The sequence below is a fragment of the Schistocerca cancellata genome, chromosome 1 (genome assembly GCF_023864275.1).
Source record: "Schistocerca cancellata isolate TAMUIC-IGC-003103 chromosome 1, iqSchCanc2.1, whole genome shotgun sequence".
Classification (NCBI taxonomy): domain Eukaryota; kingdom Metazoa; phylum Arthropoda; class Insecta; order Orthoptera; family Acrididae; genus Schistocerca; species Schistocerca cancellata.
Window position 1 is genome coordinate 1,287,873,099 of NC_064626.1, and position 19,305 is coordinate 1,287,892,403.

At 39.6% G+C, this 19,305-nt stretch overlaps 1 protein-coding gene across 2 annotated transcripts in view; it reads right to left on the reverse strand.

The window, feature by feature from the left end:
* The window catches only part of LOC126095167 (DNA topoisomerase 2-binding protein 1-A-like), a 304,515-nt gene that overhangs the window by 256,961 nt on the left and 28,249 nt on the right, over positions 1-19,305 (reverse strand). For both annotated transcript variants that reach the window (XM_049909903.1, XM_049909895.1), the window contains exon 2: positions 7,032-7,171. In XM_049909903.1, coding sequence (XP_049765860.1) covers positions 7,032-7,171 — 140 coding nt within the window. The remainder of the gene's footprint in view (positions 1-7,031; positions 7,172-19,305) is intronic.

Sequence of the window (19,305 nt, forward strand, 5' to 3'; positions counted from 1 at the left end):
AATCGAGTAAGATGCGTAGCACCGACACTGGTACACCGTAAGCACGACACACTGGTGTTTGCTGTTGCACCAGGCTCTATGTTTGAGGACAATGGCCTGTTCTCAAATGCGGTGGAGCTGCTTCTTTCCATCTGTGTGAATGGAATGATGTTCACAAGGCCAAAACTGTATGCTTCACCAGCCTCAATTTCTTACTTTGTATGTCAAGTCACACATTCTCCCATTGCCACTTAACACTCTTCAACAATGAGGTAATAGCATTGAAGGAGATAGCATTACTGTCTTTGCGTACGTCCCTCGCCGTCTTGTCAGCTCGTTCATTTTCCAGGATTCCCACACGGCTCGGTACTCGGCAGAATGATATTTCCTTTTCCTTACACTGTAGCGTCTAAAGTGTGCCTTGCACGTTTCTGGACCACAGTATGCTGGGTACAGTAGCTGAATGGTCTGTAGGGCACTTAGGAAACCAGCAAATGAGAAAGTCATTCCATCAACTGTACCTAATCTGCTCCAGTGCCTTTGCTCTGGAGCTTTGTGCCAAAGACTTAATTTGACTGGAAGTCTAGTCCTAAATGCACTGACAGGCGAAACTAGATTCGTCAGTGTAAATAAACGTTAAACATCCGTTCTCCTCTAAAAATTTGGAAAAGGCTTGCTTTTGCTCCAAACCTGTGTTAAAACATTCAGATCCATCATATCAAATTCTCCAAGCTGCTCCTTTGTTCTAACCCAAACACTCATTGCCCTTCAACAATTTACGAACACTTGTCCTACTGATGGTCAGACAAGAATATTAAAGGCTGTAGAGTGGGGGACTTGGCAGACATATGTAGGCCACATCATGAGGAACTTCCAATGGATGCTTAATGGCAAGTGCAATGAGGCTTGTCTTTAAAGCTCCTGTTACCAGTCTAATGCACCCATCATGAAAGAGTCCAAGGCCTTTAATTATAACAGTTCTGTACAACCATAATACAGTACAGCCATAACTACACAGTTTAAACAATGATGATTGTTGGGTGCCCCAGAATCTAACAGTAAATTACTTTAAGATGTTTAGTACCTTTAGAACACTTACTTTGAGATGATTCACGAGTAAAAACCAGGCGAGGTTTTTTTTTTTTTTTTTTTTTTTTTTTTATCATCAAAGATGAGTCCCCAAAACTTTACTGATTACTGATAAGACAGGAGTTGTATCCCCCACTCACAGTTAGGGCTTATTAAAATCACAATTTATTCAACTGAAAGTGGCAGCTCATTTAGCCAGGGAAAAATTGAAGACCTTGTATTTTAGCCCATAACTGTTTTCTTAAGGTTCGTTGCAGTTTAACATTCATCTTGAGATGAAGACTAATAAAAATTGAAACATAATCCATAAAAAGATAGAATCTGGCAGGGTCGCTGGCTGTCGTTACTGTGTTGGTGTTGGCTATAGCAAAAAGAGGAACACAACACACTCGCCTGAGGGACACTATTCTCTGATTATGTTGGTCTCAGAGTGCACTGTCAATTCTACATCTACCTTCCAGAAAGGAACAATGATATATGATGGGTAGACAAGCCCCATTCAGTTTCAGATATTTTACCTCCATATGATGTTATAGGCCCCTTTAATGTAACAAAATATTCTCATTAACTGCTACCTATGATGGCAGAAAAAAATTTATCCTCTTGTACCACTGTCTCAAGGAATATTAGATTGTCGGCTGTAAAGTGGTACATTCAGGTTTCAGGAGGAAATTACTTCCCTCCAAGAATCGAGTATTGTCGCTCCGACCAAATTCTGTTAAAACATGAGGAGACAGTTCTTCAATGCAATATTCAAACATCGCGACATGGCTTAGTGCACTTGGTCCTGGTATTTTATTAAGAGACACAGATAGCACATGTTTTAACTCATACATGCACATGGGATAACTGTATTCTCCAGTGTTACTGGATTTAGGAGTTAAAGCCCCACTGTATCTTCAAATAATACTGAAATGAGTTGAAATGTAGAACCTTGACTAGCATTAGATGCAATTTGCTTGAGGTATTTCACCATCGTCTGGGCTACAGTGTCTGGGGTGTAATGCTTAGAACACCTTTGTTCTGTATGGTCACACATCACCTTTCCTTTGTATTTACTTCCATACCTTTCCTCATGATGTGGAATGGTTAACAGTTTTTTTACAACCTTGCCATAAGTGTTTTCTTCTCCCTGATAATAGCCCAATCTTTTGCCTGAGCAATGAGAAAGGCTGTAATATTGTCAGCAGATGGATTATGTTTGAACTTTCAGAATCTCGCCGATCCTACCTACGGGCTAAATGAAATTCCTTGCTCCAGCATAGAACTTGCCATGTGCCAGGTTTAACAGACAGCTTTGGAAAGGAGATGTCAGTAGCCCCGCTGATGATGGTATTTACATACTTTACCATTTCCTTGGCAGTGGATCTACATTAGAATACAGTAAGGTTGCTGTTAAGTGTCCCAGTGGCTTTGTTAAACATTCATGGGTGGCATTGGATGCAAGTGGGAAAATGGTCACTGGAGTGTAAATCCTTCCCCACTTCACAAAGGACAATATCAGTTGTGGGAGAGCAGAGTGATACGTCAGTGACTGGATGGTCAGTTCGCAGTCCTGAAATGTGTTGCTTTCTCTTTACTGGGATAGACATTTGACATGAAGAAACTCTCCTGTACTCCACCCCAGCACGCACGTATTGTTTAATTCTTCCAGGTGTGTTGTTAAACTGTTCACATTCCATTGCATTATAGTAGCCATAAATAAGTGGCAGCTTTCGTTTGTCCTGTCTCTCGGTGGCACAGACAGAAGTAGAATGACCTCTCACTTCAAGAACATATGTAGCCAGTTCCATTTCAGAACTATCTTTGTCCATTGCTATTACACTAGTGCGGTATGCTTCATAACTTACATTCATAGCACCACATTAGAATGGGTACAGAAGAGCTGAATCTCAGTCAAATAAATCCAGTTTTAGAATTTTCTGGAAGGATAGACGAACTGACAGAAGACAAATAGCTGTCTTCTGCGAATCACATTCTCTTTGTCATGTTTCAAACTTCTGTTATGCTTTCCTTATCCCATTCTTGTAAAAGTGCAGCTGCCTACCTGTCCATTATATCTCTCTACAACTTATGACACTTTTACTTAAGTCTTAAGTTCTCTCTTTTTCTCCTGTTATAACACAGTGATCAAAATTATTAAGAATTCAGAAGTTTGGTTGAGTTGCAAGACACGGTTCAGCAGACCTTGTTAATCCAGCATGCTCAGGGATCCATTAATGCTGGATTACTAAATATGGCGGGTTATCAAGGTCATTTTTAAAAATGTGGTTAAAAATAAAACAATAAAAAAGCAAAACCTGTAGTCTTAATTTACGAAAACAAGTACCTTATTTTTCAAATACAACAGTAGATATTAGAGTATTAAAAAAATTAAAAGTATGTACAATGCTCAATAAGCAATGCAATATATTTATCTCTGAAAACAGGTTGGTTTTATTCAAGATTCCAATCCACCAATTATTCCCCACTATTGGGCTATAAAATCCGATTTTTAACATAATGTTTATTCAATGTGACAGCTTACTGGGAGGGCGTGTATCCCAGCACGGTTACCATTCGACTGGCTGACATCGGAGCCAAGGTCTCGCTGCCCGTCATCCGTGTGCTGCTTTCCATGAAGTGCAGCTTTCATTGGGCCAAAAAGATGGGAGTCAGAGGGTGCAAGATCAGGGCTGTATGGGGGAAGAGTAAGGACAATCTAAGTTTTGTGAGCTCCTCTCAGGTGCACAGACTTTTGTGACTTCTTGTGTTGACATTGAGAAGGAGAAGAGTGTTTCCATTTTTGTTGTGATGAACACCCAAGCCCAACACTGCAAAAATCACAGCTGTGTGTGGCTCGCTGGACACGTTTGCACTACCTTGTTCTGATGATGACAGAAGCCTCACCCAATGACTGACTGCTTTTTTTCAATGTCAGATCTTTGTGGACCTTCTGCAAGTGCATACGAATATCTTTGATGCTCTGGTTTTCCGCCAAAACAAACTCGATGACAGCACTCTGGTTGCAGCACATCTCCATTACAGACAGCATTCTGAAAGCTATGTATAGTGCTGCCATCTATCGGAACGTCACAAAACTATAGGGGCTGAAGTGAGAATATATCGTGATGTCCCAAGACAAATTCTGAAATTTTTCAACCGAAATTGATCAATTAAAAAACATTCATTGCTTTATTTACTTAATGTCCCTCTTATTACTTTTCTATAATAACCAAATTAAACTGAAGTCTAATACTGTAGAGCCCTATTAAAATAATTTAAAGCTCCAAGTGTTAGAAAATTTTAATAGTATAAATAATTTTTGTATGTCAGTTAAGGAATAAAAAAGTACCACTTACTTGAATAAGAGCAAGGAAAGTCTAATTAATAAAAATTGTTATCAAGAATTTGATGCACTTTAATTGGTATCACTGTCTTCAGGAAAAGTAGATACTCGGCAACATCGAGGACATGGGATTTGTCGGACATGTAAGGACCGATGATGATTTATGTGAAACTTTCTTCCGAGTCCTCTGGAACCTTGCAGAAATGCTACCTTATTTCTTGGATTAAGGTCTTTTTCAACAAAAATTATCTTTTTCGTCACTGCTTCTTGTACCTCCTTGTGACTGAAAAAATGTTACTAGATCATGTCGTCAGTTAGCAAGTAATTCATACAAATGTCTGTCAATGTCAATATGTTTGTCAACTACTTCTGCTGAAAATGCACCCCGTTAATTAGCAGCTGTAGAATTTATCACTCATGCAATTTCAGAGCTATCATCTGTGCACAAAGCTAATTCCTCATGAAAAAATTTGGTCTTTTCAATTAACAATGACCCTCTTAATGGCTGTCCCTCTGCTCTCTTAGCACCGAACCACCTACACAAAACTATCTGTAGTTCCTAACCTATGTTTATTTGGAGTCTGCCTAACATCTAGATTTTTAACAGAAGCAGACCGTGACATTTTTCAAGCTGTTGATTTTTTTCTTTCATATCCTATATAGATGAAGATGTACTATTAAATTCACTTACAAAATTGTTTCAGTTCTCACTCTTCTCCAGCCTTCTCATGATGTCCAGTTTTAGGCGGGTAGGCAACATCTCTTGTGTTTTGCCATTTCAGGTGCACTTTTGTATAAAAAACATTCCTGTATGTACGTACTTTTTACTCTGGTGTAGCCTACGAGGCAGTCATCCAAGTAGCTAAATATGATACTGTACTTACAATTATTTTTTCAATAACTATTAAATATAACCCCACACACAGATGCAACTGAATGTCTGCAGCAAACCTTCAGAAACTCACAGGCACTGCCTTTCAGTCTGTTATCTCTAAAGACTGAATGGTGCTGCTTTTTCGTGCCGTGCCCTTCCAAGCTGTTCACAGTAACAGAATGAAAGGCAGTGTTTCCGAATGCAGGAGGTAGAGAATCAGTGCAGGAGATGTAAAGGTGTAATAGAAATAGTTGATGATATAAGTACTACTGACTAGTAATCACTCCTTCCATAACACAGACAACACAATTTGATTCGATCATCTCTCTCTCTCTCTCTCTCTCTCTCTCTCTCTCTCTCTCTCTCACCACCCCCCCCCCCCCCCCACACACACACACACACACACACACACACACACACACACACACACAAGTGAACTGTCATATACTGACACAGCCAAGAGTGGTCGTGAAAGTGATTAATGTAAGTCGTCAAACATTCTTCATGCAATGCACATAGTTGTGTACAGTTTATTACACTGACTGAAATATCTGTAATTGGTCTCTATGAAACTTTCAGTTTTCTCCTGCACTGGCCTAAGTTCTCATTTGTTTACACTCTTGGCTGACTGACACACACACACACACACACACACACACACACAGTGTCAGCACTATTTGAACCTAGACCTTACAGATTGAAGTCCCATGTACCCTAATTTGTAAAATGGTTGTGTGTGAGAACAATAAGAACTAGTGTTTAATGTGCCAAGAATCAAGCAGTTCTAGTTTTGTGTAGGGACAGTCCAGAAAATATCTTGGGTGTTTTTTCCAATGAGGAACAACTAGTGTAAAGTAGGTATAGAGCTTTGAATTGGTGATCAAGAACAGTGCATATAACTTAGTGAGCAATGACAGTAGTTGACTGACGACATACAAATCTGATTACTTGTACAATTTTAAACAGGAATTCACTGGCATCCACACATTTGCAGTGAAATACCACACTGCAAGCATGATCCAGTAGTCACATAATTGCAAATAGGAGACTGAATGAACATACAGAACCAAAAGTTGACAAAAAGAGAGCTCTGAAATAAAAACTGGTGCTAATTGTTTTGTTATCATTCACAGTGCTACCCAGACAGCCATATTTTGAAGTTCAAATGCCACTGTGGTTCAACTGTTTAAATCACTGAAATGCAATTTCTGTGAATTGTAGAATAATTACATCATGTGCATACTCTTCACTGCAAACCAAACTGACTCCCCTTTCCACAGGCAACTGTTTGAACATTGTACTTAGTTACAGTGCTGCTGTTAGTACACATAAAGCAACATTTCATTTTTATACAACCAAACCAGCATGTCAAATTATTTTCACTAAACATTGCCTGAGTTTCGCAAACTTATTAGACAAGAGAAGATAACTTTCTTGCCAATATCAAGACTGACTTTCTTAATGTAATACATCTGTTTCCAGTTTTTTATTTTTAATTGGAAATTAAACAATATAGATAAAACACTAGCTATAATGCCTCCAGACAGCATAGGTGCATCCAGTAGAGTTCACAGTTAAGCGATATACTAGAAAACACTTCCTACCTCTTTTTGTAATTTCATTAGCTGTATGGAGACAAAAACACTATTACCTTACACATAATTCTATTATACGCAAGCCATAAAACAATACGATTTCTACAGTACCATATTATGGAGTTTCTTCTTTCTCTTCAAAATTAGAAATTTCTGTTATACTCACACACATTTATTACTACACAAATGTTCATAAGCAACACCCTCAAATTCTGAGAAGACAAAAACATCTTTCTTCACAGGGGTCAGCTTCAGACAAGAGTTTTCTGTGATCCATTCTGGATGTAGAGATTGTTCAACACAGCTCTGAAATTGAAAAACAGATGAAAAGCAATGAAGAGTGGGGGAAAGAAAGCATGATAAATTTTGGTTCATTATTACAGAGGCAGTCTGTGAAGCAAATACCTATATTTATATGCTACGAAACTTTACAGGTAATTTTTTTTAGATAATGTCAAAATAAGTGTAAGTCTTTAAGAGTTTAGTTAATTTTGGCAGGAATGAAAAATATTTAATTATCAATATTGGATGTTGGCTTTATCCCATGATGTAATAACGTTGTGGTGTGTGATGTCACAAGCACAAACAGGGAGAAAACAGAAAACTGACAACATTTTTAATGTCTATATTTTTTGGAACATAGGTTGTGGTGGCAGGCGGATCTGTAGCATAGCTTGAGGTATAAGTTAGGCTAAAACATGACTTGTGAGTTGGCAAAGCCAACAAATGTGAATACAAAGTATTAGTTGTGGTGGTATAATGGTCTGTAGTGTAGTCCAAGCCAATAGTATGTTAATGCTTGACAGTTTGGTTGTGTGTTGGCAAAATGATACTTCGACAAAGCTCACTTTTTTAATACAAAACCTTTACAGCTAATTTCTTCCAACCTTTCTCTGTAATGCTTACCTGCAGATCATCTGGGAAGTGGAAATACATTGAGAAAGACAATTACACTTATCTGTATAGTGGGAAACAGTTTTTAGGTGTTATCTGCTGACAATGAGCAGTTTATCTATATCCTGGTTTCAGGTAGTGTAGTGCATCTACTCTGTTATTAGGTGAATCAAGCCAGATACTCTGTATACTGTACATCCTCTAGCATTCATTGCATACAGTAACAGACATCGATGACAAAATGAACATTTTGAAGCCTGACTTTAATGGTTCTCTCTTGGTAAACTCTGCACGAGTATCTGCCAATATAATTTAACGGATAACCACTAAAGCATTGGAATTTCAGGTACATTGTTCTTATAACGAAGATTTATGACTTTAGCTCTGAACAGCTACTTTAATTTCGGAGTTCCATGCTTTCCTCAAATCATTAGGCAAAATAAAAATGTAGTGATAAAATAAGCTTCATAATATTTAGAACTTTAGTCAGAATGTTTTAAAGCAGTGAAGATTTGTTATCAACCTCCAAGGAGTATATGGGCTGAAAGTGGTTATAAAAGTTGTTAAACACTGAGAATCAAATTAAAAGAGAGAGAGAGAGAGAGAGAGTGTGTGTGTGTGTGTGTGTGTGTGTGTGTGTGTGTGTGTGTGTCTACAATCTAACGTCTGCACCATTTCAGTGCAGTAATGTGTTCATTGCAAATAAGTATTGTAGTAGTTCTATTGTATGTTTATTACCTTATAAACAAATAAAAACATTTTTTTATTTTAAATTCAGTGCATTAATGTAATCTTAGCTGTGGGATGTGATGGGTTAGCTCCGGAACTAATCAAGTACAGAGGAGAAAAAAAAATCATACAGGAACTTACTTTAATGTTACAGAAAGTGCGAGAGGAGAATAGCATCCCACAGAAATGGAAGAACATAATCATGCCACTGCATAAGAAGGGGAACAGTTGTGACTGTGATACTACAGGTCTATTTGTCTATCATCAGTAGTCTATGAAGCCTATACTGGATGGATGGATGGATGGATCTAAAATTGTTGGTCAATAGACTGTGTGGTCATCAGCATCTTTCTCAAGGTCATTGTACTGGTTCACAAGTAGTCACTCTAGCAAAATGAGTAGCAGGGGACAAACTACAGCCACAGTCATAGATCATCCCTCTCACAATCTACAGTACAGCTATTCATACTGTCAACATATGTTAATAGTATTATTAAAACAATGGATGCTGTTCTGATGGCTGGTTGATCGTTTAACTAACAGGATGAAGCAGCCATCCAAGAACACATTAAAACCTTTGTCCAACTAAATTATTTAATAAAATTGCAGCCAAATAGCCATATACAGTTACTTTGCTTAACATTTTACATTTTTGCATATTCATTTATCGATTTCACTCTTTTACTGCACAGTTCTATGTGATATCGTTCACAGGCTTCGTTACACAGTTCACATACACATGTTGCGGTTGGGTCGTGATAAGTTTTGTTTTTGCAGATTAGATGATGAAAGCCGTGAGTACAAAGTCTAGTTACAACATGTCGCTGTTCGAAGTTTGGTGCTGTCCATGAGCGGTTCGTCATTGCTTCGGTGCCATAAAACTCCGGCCATATTTTTTCTCGTTTGTCCTCCATGATCTTCAGTTGCTTTCTGGAAGCCCTGGTGTGTGGCATCATATATCGAAGTCTGATGTCTTCAATTAGGAATGTCTCTCTCGCTAGCAGGTACACTAGTTAGATCTTGTTACCTTTGAGAGACCTAGTGCTCTTTTTAGGTAGGTCGATTTTACCTTTTCTAGTGTTTCTAGATTTTTTTTTGTCAGGTGGTCCCATATAACCTCCATCCCATAGGCCAGGATTGGCAAGATTTTTGCGTTGAATAATTTCATGGCCGTTTCTAGACTGAGTAGGCGGATGTTTTTGTTGTCCTGTATTGCTATTATTGCTTGGGCTGCACGTTCTGTTGTATGTTTTGTGAAGCATTTGGCTGTTGGTTGCAATGTCACTCCTAGGTATTTAAAGTCTGATGAGATTTTTATTTTTTGTCCTCTGATACTGATTTCCACATTCTTGGGTGTTTTGCCTCCTTTTCTGAAAATTACCATTTCTGTCTTTGTTATGTTTATGTGTAGTTTGTGTTCACTGCACCATCTGTCTGTTTTCTTAATGATTCTCTGCAGCTTCTGTATATCTGTTGAACCTACGGCTATGTCATCAGCGTATGCATATACATACCCATCTTCTTCATTTTCTCCAATTCGCAGTACTTCTTCAGTGGCAAGAATGTACAGCAAAGGGCTCATTGGGTCACCCTGTAAGACTCCGTTCGATTGCAGAATGGGGTTCGAAAAAGAGAGGTTGTCCGATATTTTAATTAAATTGTATTCGAGGATTGATTTGATTATTCTTGCCCATACGCTATCTTCTCCCATTGTGTTTTCCAGTTTTCGGACTGTGAGCTCTCTTTCCAATAGGTCAAAGGCTTTGGTAAAGTCTATGAACACTGTGTAGAACATCTGTTTCTTTTGTAGCGCATCATCGATGTTGTTTAGAAGAAGCCTGACTGCCGTAAGTGTTTATCTTCCAGATCTGAAACCCATTTGTCATTCTGGGAGATGACTGTCCACAGAGGCTTGGATTTTTTGTGTTATTATCTTTGAAAACATCTTGAATTTCCAGGGCTATGCCTCCGTACTTGTTTGGGTCCATTGGGTCTCCTCTACCTTTGTAGAGAACTTTTATTGTTTAGTGTCTCCATTGTGTCGGAATTCTTCCAAGTTCCAAGCATTTGTTAAACAGTTTGGTCCATGTGTGTTGGAGGACCTCTTTTGCATCTTTTGTATGTTCATTATATAAATTATCAGGTCCTGCTGCTTTCTTGTTCTTCAGTGCTTTTATTACTTCTTTCACATCATCTTCATTTAGGAGTTCCCATGTATTGTCTTTTTCCTTACTTTGATGTTGTTTCTCTTTCTTTGGGGGTGTTTTGAGTCCTTGTTTGTTCAGTATCTTACTGAAGTGGTCTTCCCATTCCTTCAGGTCTATATTTGGTGTATGAGCCATTTTTCTTGGTCTTGCTGCTATGTATGGGTCTTTCTCTGCTTCATCCGCTTCTCTTTTTGCCTCACTTTCTATGTATTCTTTTTTCTTCTCTTCTATTAGTTTTTTGTAGATTCTCCTCTCTTCTGCGTACAGTTTGTATGTTTCCTAATCATGCTGGTTTCTTAGTCTGTGGAGGATTCTTAGAACAGTGTTCCTTTTGCTGTAGCATGCAGCATCGAACCATCTTTTGGCCGTCCTTGTTTTGGGGATTGTTTGTATCACTGAAATTTTTAGGACGTCTTCTATTTAGTCTGTTGCTTTTTCGAGGTCTCCTTCCTCTATGAAAGTTTCTATTTCTGTTAATTGTTCTTGCTCGTTTATTAATTTTTCTATGTCAATTTTTCTTTCTGTGATTTGGTGGGTCTTTCTTGCTGGCAGTGACGTGACGATATTTATTTTTATCTTCACTGGAATGTGCTTTCGTATAGAAGTAATGGAGTCATGCCATATTGGTTGAATACTTCCTTCTATGTCTCCTCTTGTTAATGCAATATCGATGGTGCTCTTCCCATTGTGGCATATGTATGTAGGTATCTGCCTATCGTTAAGTAGGGTGAAACCATCTTCTTCTAGGGTTTCAATGACTAGTTTTGTTTTATAGTTTTCTGTGTCTATTCTGCAGTTGAGATCGCCTGCAATAATGGTGGGTTTGCTGTCGCATTGTTTGATGAGTGTGACTATTTCGTCAATTATTTCTACAGCATTTGTGTGCGGTTTAAAATAGGCTGCAATTTTATTTATTGTTGTCGCTTCTATTAGCATACTATTTTCTTGTTTTATGATTTTTTTGGTGGGCGTCATCCAGGGTTTCAGTAGGATAGATAACTAAATTGGACAGGAGTCGAGATGTCACACAAAATGTCAACAATTTTATTGTTATTGATTCGTCCTCAGCTAAAATTGAGGGTTCGGCTACTGGCTTCCCTCCTACCAGCATACAAAACACATTATGTTAAAGCACGGTGCACCAAGAGTGTGATGCCACGTAACACTGCATTCCAGTCGATCTCCACAGGCCACAAGAGATAAATATGTGAACGGGCAGTTTATTATTATTATTTCTTTCTATTCTCAGACGTTATGTCTGGTCAAAAATGGACAGTGACGCGGACCTTGATCAAGCGTGACTTCCTTTTAACTGTATGGTATACGTTATATTGCATTTAGGAACTTTCGGGTCATTGAACATGTATCAATAATTACAGATTTTTGTAGTTGTATATATATGTTTGGATGTAGCTGTATTGCATTGATGTACTGGTGGATATTGTGAGGTATGACTCCTGTAGTTGATAGTATAATTGGTATAATGTCGACTTTATCCTGATGCCACATGTCCTTGACTTCCTCAGCCTGTTGGATGTATTTTTCAATTTTTTCTCCTGTTTTCTTCTGTATATTTGTTGTGTTGGGTATGGATATTTCAATTAGTTGTGTTAATTTCTTCTTTTTATTGGTGAGTATGATGTCAGGTTTGTTATGTGGTGTTGTTTTATCTGTTATAATCGTTCTGTTCCAGTATAATTTGTATTCATCATTCTCCAGTACATTTTGTGGTGTGTACTTGTATGTGGGAACGTGTTGTTTTATTAGTTTATGTTTTATGGCAAGTTGTTGATGTATTATTTTTGCTACATTGTCATGTCTTCTGGGGTATTCTGTATTTGCTAGTATTGTACATCCGCTTGTGATGTGATCTACTGTTTCTATTTGTTGTTTGCAAAGTCTGCATTTATCTGTTGTGGTGTTGGGATCTTTAATAATATGCTTGCTGTAATATCTGGTGTTTATTGTTTGATCCTGTATTGCGATCATGAATCCTTCCGTCTCACTGTATATATTGCCTTTCCTTAGCCATGTGTTGGATGCGTCTTGATCGATGTGTGGCTGTGTCAGATGATACGGGTGCTTGCCGTGTAGTGTTTTCTTTTTCCAATTTACTTTCTTTGTATCTGTTGATGTTATGTGATCTAAAGGGTTGTAGAAGTGGTTATGAAATTGCAATGGTGTAGCTGATGTATTTATATGAGTGATTGCTTTGTGTATTTTGCTAGTTTCTGCTCGTTCTAGAAAGAATTTTCTTAAATTGTCTACCTGTCCATAATGTAGGTTTTTTATATCGATAAATCCCCTTCCACCTTCCTTTCTGCTTAATGTGAATCTTTCTGTTGCTGAATGTATGTGATGTATTCTATATTTGTGGCATTGTGATCGTGTAAGTGTATTGAGTGCTTCTAGGTCTGTGTCACTCCATTTCACTACTCCAAATGAGTAGGTCAATACTGGTATAGCATAAGTATTTATAGCTTTTGTCTTGTTTCTTGCTGTCAATTCTGTTTTCAGTATTTTTGTTAGTCTTTGTCTATATTTTTCTTTTAGTTCTTCTTTAATATTTGTATTATCTATTCCTATTTTTTGTCTGTATCCTAGGTATTTATAGGCATCTGTTTTTTCCATCGCTTCTATGCAGTCGCTGTGGTTATCCAATATGTAATCTTCTTGTTTAGTGTGTTTGCCCTTGACTATGCTATTTTTCTTACATTTGTCTGTTCCAAAAGCCATATTTATATCATTGCTGAATACTTCTGTTATCTTTAGTAATTGGTTGAGTTGTTGATTTGTTGCTGCCAGTAGTTTTAGATCATCCATGTATAGCAAATGTGTGATTTTGTGTGGATATGTTCCAGTAATATTGTATCCATAATTTGTATTATTTAGCATGTTGGATAGTGGGTTCAGAGCAAGACAGAACCAGAAAGGACTTAATGAGTCTCCTTGGTATATTCCACGCTTAATCTGTATTGGCTGTGATGTGATGCTATCTGAATTTGTTTGGATATTAAGTGTGGTTTTCCAGTTTTTCATTACTGTGTTTAGAAAGTGTATCAATTTAGGATCTACTTTGTATATTTCCAAAATCTGTAGTAACCATGAGTGGGGTACACTATCAAAGGCTTTTTGGTAATCAATGTATGCGTAGTGTAGGGACCTTTGTTTAGTTTTAGCTTGATATGTCACCTCTGTATCAATTATCAGTTGCTCTTTACATCCTCGTGCTCCTTTGCAGCAGCCTTTTTGTTCTTCATTTATAATTTTGTTCTGTGTTGTATGTGTCATTAATTTCTGTGTGATGACTGAAGTTAATATTTTGTATATTGTTGGTAGGCATGTTATGGGGCGATATTTAGCTGGGTTTGCTGTGTCTGCTTGATCTTTAGGTTTCAGATAGGTTATTCCATGTGCAAGTGTATCAGGGAATGTGTATGGGTCTGCAATGTAACTGTTAAATAATAATTATTATTATTATTATTATTATTATTATTACTATTATTATTTTCGATTATTCCCATTTAAGAGAGCATTTGAACTTGAATTCCTTTATTTTGATTGTTTATGTTTTTTCTGAGCCCAAATTTTCTTCATGTGTTCACTGTGTTGTTTCTTTCGCTCCGCTGTCCATTTGCATCCTGGTCTCTTCTGTGTTGTGGTGTCAAATTTATGTTTTTTGGCGATGTTCCTGAATTCAGTTCTATTTTCTGCATCGTTTACTGTTGTGTGTGCTTGTCTGAGGTCCTCTTCAACTTCTTTTATCCATTTTGTTTTTCCCCTGCCCGAGTTGATGACTTTAAGAATTCCCTTTGAAATTCTGTTTTCATTCATCCTGTGGATATGTCCATAGAACTGCATTCTTCTTTTCCTTATTGTATCCGTAATCTTGTCTGTGTATTTATATAATTCTGATGTTGGTCTCTTCTTCCAGACTCCTTGCTCTTGTATCGGGCCAAAAATTTTCCTGTGAATTTTCCTTTCTTGTTTCTCTATTTCTTTGATTTTAGTTTGCCCACCTATTTGTGTTGTTTCAGATGCATACAGTGCCTCCGGAAGAACGACAGGGTTGTAGTGCCTCAATTTTGCATTATGGATATGGACTTTTTGTAATAATAGTTCCACGTGAGTTTATATGCTTTCTGTAGTTTTTTTATTCTTTCGTCATTGGCCTTTAGGTTGATCCCTGATGGCTGGATGGTTTCTCCCAGGTACTTAAAATGTGGTACTTTTACGATTTTCCCATGGGTTGTCACAATAGGCAATTTGTGTTGTGGCACTCTTTCTATGTACTGGGTTTTCTCATATGAGATTTGCAGGCCAGTTCTTTGTGCAATTTCGTGTAACTTCTCTATGGCGTTAGTGGCTTCTTTTCTTTTATTTGTGAGGATTGCAAGGTCATCCGCAAAAGCTAAACACTTCACAGTGAATCTATTATCTTTTCTAATGCCAATTTGGATTCCTTTGACTTCTTTTTCCCATGTCCTGATAATTTTTTCAAGAATGATATTAAAGAGTAATGGTGAAAGTCCGTCACCCTGTCGCACTCCAGTTTGGATTTCAAATGGTTCCAAGATATCCCCCATAAATTTAACCTTGGAGACTGTGTCAGTTAGGGAATCACCACCACCACCACCACCACCACCACCACCACCACCACCTTCTTCTTCTTCTTCTTCCCTTTCTCAGACGTTATGTCTTTCCTTTCTCAGACATTATTATTATTATTATTATTATTATTATTATTATTATTATTATTATTATTATTATTATTATTAATTCCAATCCAAAGCCAATGCAAAGGCATGTGAGGTCCATTGGTCCATTTTGGCCTTTCTTAGAGTTCTAAAGGATGTGTGCCATGATTTAATAGTCAGTCTGACTGACCACAGCTTCTTATGGGTTACTTCTTCCAGCCACTGACTTCCCTAACCAGTCAACGTACTGCCACCTTATGACACGCCTGTGGAATTTTCCTGGCAGACTGCAACAGCTTTCTCATTCACCTCGATTCCCATGTGTCTAAGCAGAGGGTCACCTCTATCTTCTGTCTGTGCACAAAGGTGGGTAGCGTCCTGGACTATTTGAACTATCGTATCTGCTGGGAACATTTGCTGAATAGCTTACAGATCAGAAAGTCAGTATTGGAGAGGCAACCAAGAAGTGCAGTGGAAGTGGATACGGAGGAGGAGCAAGCTGCTATTAGGCAAAAATGGTAGAGAAAAGATCACACCTACACTATACGAGCCATCATGGAGGAAAGTATAGCCAAGAACTGGGAACTTTATCTCACATTTTTCAGTCTTAAATCTGCATTTGATTCCATGCTAAGACGGTATATCTGGAAACACACTCGTTGCAAAGAGGGTACCAACGAAATTGACAAATACCGTGAAGTGTGTGTATGAGCAACCAATGTGAGTGGTTCTTACTGGTGGAGACAAATCAAGATAACTCAATGGAGAAAGGAACCAAGCAAGGTGATAATGTCAGTCCCTTCATCTTTAACAACTGGATGAAGTAACAAAAATATGCAAGTGTCAAACCCACAGAACAAAGCTTGGAATGTGGAGACTACGGCCAGTCTACATGCAAACACTGCTCTATGCAGATATATAGTACTGGTGGCTGACGCACCAGAAAGATTTCAGCAAGCCATAGTGGAATGGTATGAAAACTAGGAAGGTTTAAAGGGGGGGGGGGGGAGGGAGGGAAGGGAACAAACTGGGAGATCATCGGTCCCTTGTTCCCAGTAAAATAATTACACAATGGAAACAAGAAAAAGGAGATTTACAGCACAATAACAAGAGAAACGAAGAACCAGAAGAATGACAGAACGACAACCAACACTACTATGGACAAAAACAGGAAAAGGAAACCATAGAGAGAAGCAAGAAACAGGTAGAAGGGGTAAAAACAAGAGAGGAGATTACCATGGCTGGCCGACCACAAGAATAAAAAGGAAAAGCCAGCCACTTTGCGACACATTAAAACATCCACCCTAAAAGCATTAGAGTGGAGAACACAAAGGGACAATGGACACACGCTAAAACTTATACAGAATGATAAAACCCACCATCATGTATAAAATGTAAAACTAAATTAGTCGATGAGGCGTTGTCAGTTAAAATATATAAAATACGAGTCCGGTAACTGAAGAGTCCGTTTGCAGGGCAGACAAAGAAGGGCAGCTCACCAAGATATGGGCCACTGTCAGCTGGGCACCACACCAACACTGGGGTGGGTCATCACAGCGCAGGAGGTAGCCGCGTGTCACTCGAGCACGGCCAATGCGGAGCCAGCAGAGAACAACAGAATCCCTGTGAGAGGCCCACTTGGAGGACTGCCACATATTCGTAGTCTCCTTAATGGCACGCAGTTTGTTGTGCATGCTGAGGTTATGCCATTTCGTCTCCTAAAACCGCAAAGTCTTGTCGTGTAGTACTGACCACAGGTCAGTTGCCGAGAAGTCGATCTCCAAAAGCAGTTACCGCATAGCCTGTCTGCAAGTTTATTGCCTGGGATTCCGACATGACCTGGGGTCCTGACAAACACCACTGAACAACCGGACCATTCCAGGGCACAGATGGACTCCTGGATGGTCACTATCAAAGGATGATGAGGGTAGCACTGGTCAACAGCTTGTAGACTGATCAAGAAGTCAGTACACAACAGAAACAAGTTCCCAGGGCACGATTGGATGAGCTCAAGAGCACGAGATATAGCCACCATCTCGGTAGTGAAAACACTGCAGCCATCGGGCAAGGAATGCTGTGCAATATGTCCTCCATTGACATACGCATAGCCGACGTGAGCATTAGCCATCGAGCCGTTCGTGTGAACTACTTCGTGGCCTCGGTACTTGTCAAGAATCGAGAGGAAGTGGCAGCCGAGAGCCGCAGGGTTAACTGAGTCCTTAGGGCCACGTGAAAGGTCCAGGCGAAGCTGCGGAGTACGTGTACGCCGTGGAGGTGTACGTGAATGGACTTCAAGTATAGGTGGTAAAGGCAAGGACTCCAGCTCAGAAAGAAGGGATCTGACACAAACTGCAATTGGAAGGAAGCCCTGAGCTGGGCCGCCGATGCGGGAGATGAACCGCAATGAGTGGGAAAAGGAGACAGTGATTCGGATGCGCAGGAGAACTACAAACGTGTGCTATGTAAATGGCCAGCAGTTGTGCACGCCTAACCTGCAACGGAGGCACTCCGGCTTCCACAAGGACGCTGGTCACTGGACTCTTCCTAAAAGCTCCTACCGCTAGGAGAACGCCACAGTGGTGCACTGGGTCGAGTAAACGCAACGCTGAGGGCGCAGCCGAACCATAAACCAGACTCCCGTAGTCAAGGAGGGATTTAACAAGGGCTCTGTAGAGCTGCACCAGCGTAGAGCGATCTGCACCACAGTTGGTCGGTTGGTTTAAAAGATGGGGAAAGGGACCAAACTACGAGGTCATCGGCCCCTCGTTCCTAACAAAAAAAATGCCACAAGTGTGAGAATAAAACAGACGAGACATATAACACAAAACGGAAAGAAAGAAAAGACCACAAGAACAAAGGAAAGGCAACGAACACTAAAGGAACAAAAGAGGACGTGAAAACAACAGAGATGCAAGAAACAGAAGACAGTAAAACAAGAAAGCAGATTATGGTGGCTGGCCGATCACAAAAATAAAAAGGAAAAGCCAGTCACCCTGCAACACATTAAAACCTCTGCGCTAAAAGCACTAGGGCGGAGGACACAGATGGACAAAGGACAGGCACTAAAACTCAGATCGAATGATAAAACCCACCCCCACGGATGAAACGTGAAACCAAATCAGCCGACAAGGCGCTGTCTGCTAAAATCAATGATAACGAGTCCGGCAACCGAAGATGAAGCCGCAGGGCAGCCAAAGGACAGAGCAGAAGAATATGGGCCACTGTCAACCAAGCGCTGCAACGACTCTGAGGTGGTCCTTCAAGGCGCAGGAGGTAGCCGTGGGTCACCCAGGCATTGCCAATGCGGAGCTGGCAGAGAACCACACAGGCCCTGCGAGAGGCCCTCATCGAGGATTTCCACACATTCGCGGTCCCCTCAATGGCTCGCAGTTTGTCGTGTGTACTGAGATTTTGCCATTCCGTCTCCCAAATCATTTGCACTAAAACCCGAACCCACAGGTGATTATACTGCACCTAAATTTTGATTTCACTGATGATGACAGAGATGCAACTGGTTCTCAAGTAGCACACACCACACAGTACTTTGTGACACGTCTACAGGGTGGCACACGACAAGTCGCCCGATTGAATTTTGATCCTACACGTATACTATTGCGGCACTAACTTACAAATTGTGCGAACAACTTCACGCAGTTCACGGAAATTATGCCAGACGTCGTTGCGAGTTCATTGCTTCCATTGTGAGTCCGTCATTTCAGTTTGCCACGACGGCAGACGAAGGACGGTTGACCGTCACACAAAAGGCAGATTGTGTTACTGTTCGTGGCAACGGACAGGGTTACATTGACAAAGTGAAGGTTTCGTGCTCATTTCAGCACACGGTGGGCTCCCAGCCCACAGGCAATATGCAGATTACATCAAAAATTTGAAGGTACTGAGTCTGTTTTGGAGT